Source organism: Pempheris klunzingeri, chromosome 16, assembly GCF_042242105.1.
Source record: "Pempheris klunzingeri isolate RE-2024b chromosome 16, fPemKlu1.hap1, whole genome shotgun sequence".
Lineage (NCBI taxonomy): Eukaryota > Metazoa > Chordata > Actinopteri > Acropomatiformes > Pempheridae > Pempheris > Pempheris klunzingeri.
This window is the reverse complement of record NC_092027.1, coordinates 6,073,594-6,083,663: the sequence shown is the minus strand read 5'-3', so window position 1 is coordinate 6,083,663 and position 10,070 is coordinate 6,073,594. Positions and strand designations below refer to the sequence as shown.

General features: G+C 39.8%; 1 protein-coding gene across 1 annotated transcript; it reads right to left on the bottom strand.

Moving 5' to 3' along the window:
- Nucleotides 1–5,521: 5,521 nt before the first annotated feature.
- Nucleotides 5,522–10,022, bottom strand: meaf6 (MYST/Esa1-associated factor 6). The gene is made up of 7 exons (XM_070846470.1): nt 9,920–10,022; nt 8,994–9,109; nt 8,580–8,667; nt 8,440–8,485; nt 8,151–8,343; nt 6,275–6,308; nt 5,522–5,991 (listed from the first exon to the last, which is right to left on the bottom strand). The coding sequence occupies exons 1-7, from the start codon at nt 10,007–10,009 to the stop codon at nt 5,977–5,979; spliced, it is 582 nt and encodes a 193-aa protein (XP_070702571.1). The 5' UTR covers nt 10,010–10,022; the 3' UTR covers nt 5,522–5,976.
- Between the last annotated feature and the right edge of the window lie 48 nt (nt 10,023–10,070).

Genomic DNA, 10,070 nt, shown 5'->3' with positions numbered 1-10,070 from the left:
TTCAAAGGTTGCTCTTTGCACAGGAGAGTGTTCAAAGTTAATTCCTTGTATGAGATGCATCAAGGAACTGAAACTGAATAGTCAATAAAAAACATTGTATCATCTTAAATCATCTTGACAATCTCCTTGAAAAAGAAAGAAAAGAAATTTGGGAAAAGATTCCTTTGAAAAACCCAGTTTCCCAAAGATGGTTTTTCTGTGGGTACTCCCATGCAGACTTTCCCTTATTACATAATCCACATAAACATTTACAGTTCAGAACCTCTGCACTGATCTCCTCTGATTGTGTTTATGCGGAGGCTGTGCCAGCCTAGCGTCCACATCAGGAGGAGGGAACAGAAAACCAGCGGACAGGACGATGAAATTTAGGACGAACTGGATGAAAAGTTCCCACAAAAGTGATTTAGCTTCTACAGTCTTGAAAATATCGTTTCTATGGCCTCGGTGCTGATCGAAATACGTTGTACCTGCTCTTTCTTGCTTTAAAGTGTCATCTTAACTAGACACGAATGAAGGCTCATTCTTAAGGGAAGCAGCACAACAGTTTTAATATTCAAAAATTCTGAATCTGAAAGTTTATTTTTGTTTAAAAATGAATTAAAAAAAAAGTCCAGATAAATCATCTTCAGCCAGTAAGAGGACTTTGAGTTAAGTTGAATTAAAACACATGAATTAACAATAACTATGAGAAAAGGCTATGAAACAGACAAAATATGTAGATTAGACTTGGTGTCGTCGGCCCTGACAGGTGCTAATGTAAAAATAAGAGTGCTCCTCTAACTCCAGGCCCCTGGTATTCCCTCGTAAACAGAGAAATTTAGCTGTCAAGAAGTGATATACAGTACATTCCTGTTACTTCCTGCTTTTGATCATCATTTATGACCGAGTGTAAAAGCGTTGACTTGCTGCAACAAGCCAGTTCTTAACATCCTGATAAAATCTCATCACGAGATCGACTCCTGATGAAAAATAAAAGATCCATGTGGTGCTGTTGTTTGTTTGAGCTTTTCCCATGACTCTTCCTGAAATATTTTTGACCTTGTTTGCGGGGATGAAGGAGAACAGTCTTGTTTGGTCCCAGGAGGAGGAGGAGGAGGAGGAGAAGGGAGGAGGGAGGATGGGGTCGAGGCTCCTCAGTGAATATTTAAGTTTTCACGTCATCCCGCTCAGCCTGTTAGAGGCCGGGGACTCGGACTCAGCTGGATCCCGCTGGTGGAGTCTGTTAAAGTAATTAGACGACATTACTCTGACTGACAGACCACAGAAGACAGAAGGGGGAAGCTTCTGCACTGTTTGTACTGCATATTTCTTTAAGTCGTTTAAGGTCTTCAGATATGAAAACTGTTCACATTTGAACATTTGCCAACTCAACACACTCTATTTCCGTGGGATTTGCCCTGTTGCAACTTTTGAATGATGAGGACAATTGTAAAGAGGGTCAGTTCACTTAACTCACCAAAACACATTTGTCTCTTACCCCTTGTGGTTTCCAGTCATGCTGGTTTTAAATGCTGCGGGTTTTCAGCTATGCAGTCTCTCCTTCTGCCGCTACACCAATATAATGGTCGTGAATTTTATTTGTGTAAAAGGAAAAATTGAAACAGCGGCTTCTCTTTCACAAACAGAGTTCCTGTTACTTTGTTTAATTTAACAACCTCACTGTCGACAGTTTACATGAGGACTATTTCTCTGTTAGGAGAACTGTTGACAGGAACGTCTGTGGTCTATCATCTATATTATTCTGCACTTGTTGCTCCTCTTATTTTATTTTTTAATTTTTTCAAACCTGTAAGCATCACAAAGGCAATTCAATAAAACTCGTCCATGTAGGGTAGTGGCTGAAACCTTGGATATCTTGATACCTCAAAAGCAACCTGCAAGCTTTGATACTACAGGTGTAGGGTGGGCGATAAGATCCTCTACAATGGTATGTGTCATTTTATATCTCACTACTGATATGTAGTATGATATAAGAAAAGGTTCAGGTAAAAGTTTATTTATCTAGCATACAAACACACCAATATATTAAAGAAAGGAAGAGAAAATGATGCACACCACTAAAATATGGTGGAATGAAATGATAATTACTGTATACATCATTTGTCTGGAAAATCAAAAGAGACTCACAGTGAAAGTTGGAAACTGCAGCTCGACTTCTCTATGACAGTATTGATATTAATCATCAGGCATTTCTGTCCAGTTAGCTTATCCATTTAAACTATTTATTAACTGGTCAAACAATCTCACTACAAGGTCCATTCAGTATCTGTTTTGAAGCTTTAGATTGTATCATGTGAGTTAGTTTGGTTGTCTAAAGAAGTCACTTCTCCGGAATTTACATCTTCACTGTACTTGAGTCTCGCTGAAAAGAAGAAATAAATACAACTCCAGTGTTTTAATCACGCTCTGACTGGCCTTCGTCGGGGAGTCGCACAAACACCTCAAGAAATGACAAACAACACAGCTGATTGGAAAAGCTCCATTTCCAGTAAAGGCCAGCAGGGTTGAAATGAGGTTTGTTTGCAATTATTCACTTTCTGTGGAAAGAATAATTATTCAAAGCTGTTTTTCTTTTCTGACTGAACACACATGCTGGCTTTCAACCCAACAAAATCACTCATTCCAATCAGGGAGCTTCCCGGGGAGGGGGAGCATGTTGAGAGTCAAACTCAAGAGCGTTTGGCAGCAAACCTGATTCTTCTGAACCCCAGATTATGGTTTGCATTTTCCCAATTAGTTGTAAATAGTTAATCTGGACTCAGAAGTAGAAGGAAGGCTTAAACGCGGTAGCCGCTGAGTCATTTAAGTTCAACTTCAGGAATTCTGTTTGGCTCCCAACAGCTCAATTAAAGGTTTGCATTGGTCAGATCTTTCCAGATGATTTCCTGAAGTGACAGGAAATTAAACAAAGATTGCGCATACATGCCTCATTACTCACACACCTCAAAGTTAAATGTGTGGAATGTATTCTGGTATGAGTGTGAGTTTCCAGCCTGATCGCATTACGTAGTAGGTGATGTTGAGCAGTTTGAATGTGACTGTGAGTGAGTCATGGGCTGACATGCAGCCTGGTCTCAACTACAGCCTGTACAGTCTCTGTGTGTCGCATGGCCCGAGTAGACGTGGGAGGAGACAAGGAAATAATACTGCTGGGAGAAAAATGTTCGGTATGTTTCTAAACCTGCGTTAATGCTCAATGTCCGGCTGTCAGTTATGAATCACCAACAGGTAGAAGGGAAAAAGCATTCACGACCCGCCTAAAAAATTACATCTGTCTGTTAGAGCGATAAAGTAGTGAAAAGAGTGTCTTAGTTTGACATGCTGATATTTGGAAATTTGCAATAAACACAAAGCAAAGACTGATTTTAGTTTCATTAGTCTTGAAAAGCTGAAGAAACCTGATGGGACTATGAACGTCTAAACCAAACTACATAGCATCCAGCAGGTACTGAGATATTTTAGTAAAAGTTAATACTGTAAAACTCCCAATGATGCTAAAAAAAAAAAAAATCAGGGAATCAAACAAACAAGTCCTTAGGATTCATCCTCTGGGGACCATGAAAGGCTTTTGGTAAATGGACTGTATTTGTCCAGTCGTATTGGTGTAAACTAGCAGGTTTCAGAGTCTGAGACTGTCTCGCACCTATGCATGTTGTGCAAGGTGAAAGTAGACAGGATAGGGTTCATCCTCTGGGGATCATGAATCCATCCCGTTGATGAGACACTTCACTTAAAACCATCTGAATCAACCTGACTGGCGCTAAAGGTGAAGTTAGATCACCTTATACACACAGCAGACCTTATATACAGTGTACGAGTCCAGTAAAGTCACTCATCCTCTGGGGACCATGAAAGCCACTGAAATATATCCAGTAGATGTCGGGATATTTCAGTGTGAACCAGAGAGGTGGACCAAATGGGTCATAATGCTAACTGCCCGCTGGAGGAGCGGTGAAAACTAGTCATTGTGTCATTCACACCAGATGAAATGTGACTCTGGGATGGGAGCGGCGGCGGAGCAGCACAAAAACAGAAGAGTGCATTCCTGGGACGGACTCTTCCCAGTCAGCCTCTTCATCATGTGTGTTTGTCAGCAGCTCCGGCTCCTCAGGACGCCTGCCTCCATCCCCCCATGCGGTGAAGTTTCAGGCTAGCTGTGACTCATGTGATAGTCACTTAAGTGCTTCCAGGTCTGAGCTGCTCTGAGGGAGCTTCTTTACAGAAACAGAAAAGTTATGGTTTTTTTCTGGGATTTATGGGAACTGTTTCTTTTCTGGAATATTTCTTGGCCGTCTCCAGCTTTAATGCGAACCTCTGCTGCCCGCCTGCTGGCTCTAGCTTCATACTTTATTAATAGACAAATATTGAAGAAGTATTGATCTTTTTAAACATATACTGAAACCATCTATTTAGCTTTTATGTAATGTTTTATAATTTTATGTATACTTCTTTTATTATTGTATTCTATTTTCTCTTAACATTTTACTGTGTATTATTTTTATTTGACAGCTTTTATTGTCTATTTTATTTTATCTTAACTGCATATCTTTTACTGTGGTATCATTGTTTTTTTTCTTTCTATCTTAGTGTTATTGACTGGCTGATTGTTACCTGGCGGCAAAAATGAAAACAAGTAACTGCATCAGTGACCTCCTCAACTTAAATCTCATCCTTGTAACTTGCTTTTTGTTCATGTTCCTACACTTATATGTGCCCCATTTTAATCTTTTATGAAGAATGTTTTGCCTGAAATGCTCTTTAACTAAAGGTCTGCTATTAATAATGTATCGTCTACGCTCACTGAAAATATAACACACCCCTTTTATTCCTGTTTTAATGTATTAACACATTCATTACAAAAACAAATTATTGTGTAGAATTTGTACGATAAATCTTCACTATAAGTTAATGCTGAATCTGAGCAAGAAACTAAACATGAAAATGACAAACCAAAACTTCATGATTTTCAGTACAGCAAACCACCTCTTGGCGCTGCCTAGTGTAACATTGGGATACTGCAGGCGGACAACAGTAGATAAGTTATTAAAACATATTACATGCTGTAACTTTCACAAACATTTTCTGACCAAAATAGCATTAAAGAAACACGTTTAAATAATCTATTTGTTAAAACAGCATTAGATGTTAAAGTTCACACCTGACAAAAGCCAGAGAGCATTGTGTAAATAGCGTGGTGCTGTCATCAGCCGGCGCTCTGGGACGCCTGTGAGAGACTGCACTGCCTGTTCTCTGTGTTAGTTGGGTAAACAATGAAAATATTTGGACTCTTAAGAAAATAAACTGTTCTATATCATTTCATATGGGCCACATGTGTGGGAACTCCCTCCAATAAATGGTCACTTGGCATCCAGCTGTCAGTGATTTAAAGAAACAACAAAGATTTAAGGCAATTATTACGGCCCACAACGATTAATCAGCCAATTCACAACATCCAACGATCCCTTACCTGTGTGACACAGAGCACACAGCAAGAGACGTTTTAATAAGCAACCAAAACAAGTTCATGTTACTGGATTTTTTTTATTTTTTTGAAAAACAAACCACGTAATAAAAGAATCCAGGATATTCACGAGTTATATGACTATGTGGCGCTTAAAAAAAAAGCAATTTTATCACAATGGGATACGCAGGAAATGAACTACATAATAAATACAATCTTTTTTTAACACTATACAAGATGGTGTGTTACTGGGGGTGGGCCTCATCAGGCCACAAGTAACATGCAACACCATATTTTAATTACTTAATTGGTAGGTCAAACATCTTAACCATGACCAAAGGTAGGTGACGGAGGGGGGGGGCAGGGAATGTTTCAAGCAATGCACACAGTACAGGCTGAAATATGACAACCAAAAAAACAAAACAAAAAAAGGCATAAAAGGTTCACAAAGTCCAGAAATCTTGTGTTTCTCTACGCGTATTCTCATGTGTGTCCAGGAGTTCCAGTCGTCTTTGTTAGGCTGAATAATCCTGCAGGACGACAGAGGACAAAGAATGAGAAACATTTAGGGGAAAATGCCAAATAGTTGCGGTTTCTAGCTTCTAAAATGGGACAATTCAATGATTTTCTTTGTCATATATGATAGTAAACTGAACATCTTTAGGTTCTGAAGTGTTGTGGGTGAAGACACCTCCTTGAGCTGTGGGAAATTATTTTTACTATTTTGACATTTTATAGACAAAAACTGTTCTTAGTTGCATCCTTAAAAAAAACAGTATTTTCAGATAAACAAAGCAGAATAATTTGACTTACAGCTCTCGGTTTCTTGTTGACCTTCATGTCAAATCTGCAACAAAAACAAGGTATGGCTGCATTAGTTAAACACATCATGAACCTGGTTTTGATGGGAATTATGGTGAAAAGTAGCACAACTACTGTCTCATGAAGAAGCCTAAAAAAAAAGCTCATAACAAGAACACTAAATGATCATGTGCTTGTTCTTGTTTGTGCACAAATCTGTGGCCAACTGAGCATCGGACAGGACCAGCAATGCTTTATTTAATTGCTGAAAGTGAGGGAGGCATACTGGAAATGAATCTGGGGTTAAAAAGACGTGAAGAAACCCAGTAACAAGCAAGAATATTTAATGGAGTTCAGAGTGCTGGATGCTGATGTGCATTCAAAATTAAAGAATGAAGTATCGGACATGCAGTATGACGGAATAACTAGCAGACTTAAGCTCAAAGTCTAGGTCGACAGAAGCAGGCAGAGAGCAGGAAAAACGGTGGAAAGGTGGAGGATGCGGGTTTACAGCAGGCAGGACGTAGACACCACAGGAGCAGGAAGTAAAATTCAGACTTACTCAAAGTCATAATCAAACATGGCAGAAGGACTGGGGGTGGGGGCAGCATTAAGGGGGAGGAAGAAAGCAGCAGCTGTTAGTTCACCAACCTGAGTCTAAAGCCCTACGTCTACATAATACTGCAGTCCAGACTTTACAGAGTGAGAGAACCACTTCGTCACAGTGTGTTAGGTGGAGCGCCCGCTGTGTTAATGTGTTGTTAGAATAGTGAAGCCTGAGTCAGGAGAAACACTGAATAGGTGGGTAACACGACAGCATTTAACATCGCAAGACAACATATTAGATGGTCTCAGTATTGCGCTCAGTGTAAACAACAGTTCTACTTTACAAACCAGTCATTTGTTAACCGTTTGGTCGCCAACTACAGTAAGACTTATAGTGACAAAACTAGACTTAAAACTGTGTGCTTACAAGCTCAGTTCAAACAGGCGTCAAATCACATGAAATGTAAGAGATTAGTGAGATTACAGGCGTGACAAATTAGACTGAAAAATGATAGAAGTACTTTTGCATTTGACACAAAACAAAAGGATTGAGACTGTTGGGAAAGTTTCCCTCTTAGTCCACAGATAAGATAGTCACACCATCAGATCTTCCTTTTATATCAACAATAGATAAAGATGAGATGAATTGACTATTTTATCCTTGATGTAAGAGGGAAACTTTCCAAACAGTCTAAATCCATTTTGTATTTTTAAAAAGGCTTTTTCCAAAAACAAACATTGACAACAAAAGAGAGATTATTTTAGAACTGGGATCATCAGCACTATAGTTTATTTCTCTTACACAAAAGCTTCTTTTTTCTGACTTTCCCTTCATTTCTGCTTTTACTTGTTAAACACTTGACACTTTGATCTCTTTGAGTCTGTAAAAATCCTTCAAATGAAACAAGTTGAGTAAGAAAGATAACAGATACCCAAGTCTAACCAGTCAGACTGAATTTTAAATTCTTGGCAGTATATTTATGTAACTGGGTTTCTAATAGGCTTTTCACCAACATGACTTCAGACAAGGAAAGTATTACTGAGAGAGCAGGACGCAAGGAAAGTTCATGTGTTCAAGTTTATAATAATAATAATAATAATAAGGCACTTTTATCCAAATGACTTTACAGTTTGACACACATTGTCCAACTTCCAGCATAACCCATTTTCATGAAATAACCTGGTTTCTTGTGTGCATGTGAAAATACTGATCATCTATGAACAGTCCCCTTTAATCTAGACATCCTGATTTGTCAAAAATCAGCACATTCAGGGAAATTAACCGCTTCTTTTTCCTGAAACAGCACGCTCAGACACTTTGTCCTCTATCTTGATTGTGTACCTGTGTCTGTTTTTGTTCTTCCTCTTCTTGTGGCTCCCATGATGGCTGCCTGAGGAGGAAGAGGAGGCAGCCTTCTGGGGCTTTAGGTCCTGCAGCGTTGAGTCCACGTCTTCTGTATCCTCCTGGCTCGGCTCGTTCTCTTGGTTCTGGAGATCTGGAGAGGCGTCGCTTTCCGTGCCGCTGCCTGCTTCACCTGACGGAAAGCACAAACTCAGTCTCAGAAACTATCAAAGACTACAAAGGAGAAACTTTTCCAACGCACCTTCAGAAAGTGACAAAAACAACTCACGTTTTTCATTCATGTGATCCGGTATACCACCGAGTGCACATACTGCCTGCAAATCAAAACAGAGAGTGCAGTTGCATTAGCAGTTCTTTTCTTGTCATATAGCAAATTATCAAATAACATAATGTGAAAGAGGGACTTACTGCAACGGACGTGACAGATGACTTGCTGAAAAGACGCTCAGCTTCCTTGAATTTCCTATTCCTCCTATCAGTCTTGCTATTAGAGTTTCTGTTAGAATTACAGAAATATGGTTGGCAAGTAGCTCATGATCAAGTCCAATAACACAAGTTTCCCACCATGCAGCTGATCATTAACTTAGTGCACTTGGTGTTAAAAAATTACAGAGAAATGGTTCAACAAACAATCTTTAAAAGAAAAAAGTCCGGCTTCCAGTAAAGTTAGTGTTACTTGGGCTCACACACGCCACTTACTTGTTTATTAAATCTAATTCCACGATTTCAAACATTTTCATTGCATTTCCCTTACTTACTTCTTTTCTTTACACTTTACACAACAAAATCATACAGCCTGATACGAATATATCTGAGACTTACTTTTGGTTGGTGAGGTATCGGTCCCATCCTCTGATGATGTTGCCATACATCTGTGTGTCTTCTAGGTAGCTGCCTTCAAATGCATATATTTGTCTTTCCAAGTTCACCAGCGTCTCCTGTGATATTTGAGAAATTAGAGGAGGCTTGAGTTTATTGCTAGAAAAGAGGAGGCACTGTGCACAGATGATCAGACAGATGTGTGAGCATGTTTGTGGAACTCTTGATTTGATTTCGGGCTGATTTTGCTGTCAGGGATGCAGAGACAGATGAGTTAACGTGAAGCTGGAAGTTGGACAGAGATGAGACACTGGAGATGTAGACCTAAGGCTAACTACTACAAATTAATAATTTACTCAAAGTAGCGTTTTATTTCTACGTGGCATGCAGTTTTGCTTGTAATGCTGTCCATAATGTTTGGAGCCTGAAAAGCCGGTCGCTGTCCAAACAAACCACGGATCTATAAACATAACCATAAAGCTAAGATTACGCGAGAACTCAGTCAAACCGGGCGGCGGCTAAAATGTAGCGTTAACGTTAGCAATGCTAACGCTACCCCGCTAGCATATTCGCCTAACTAATGTTTTAAACTAAAATGTATGACACATTTAAGTGTTGTAATTAAATAATACATGCATAGTCAATGTTAAATATTAAGATGATACTTAATAACGTTATGCTATCAGCAGTATTGTATTAATAGTAGCTCGCTAGCCAAGTTAGCAGGAGCTAATAGCACTCTACTGCGCAGAAGCGGGCCGAGAGGCAGCTAGCGTTAGCAACTGCTATCGCTAGCTTAGCACCCGGGGAGGCCTCGGCTAATACACAGCTAACACCGACATTTGGTTTACAGTTGGCTGCACTTCTAAACAGTAAAACACGTTAATGCCGCTTCCACCTTTGATTAAATTACGGTAACGTGAACTTACAGCGAGTTCTTGTTTCCTCTTCACCAGCTCGGCGAGCTCCCGGCGGGTGTCCGGGATCTGTGGCGGAGTCGCCTTCGCATGCATCGCCATGATGGACGTAGCTCTCCGGGAACAAAAACAGAGGCGGTTTGGTTTGGTATAAAGCGCCCGA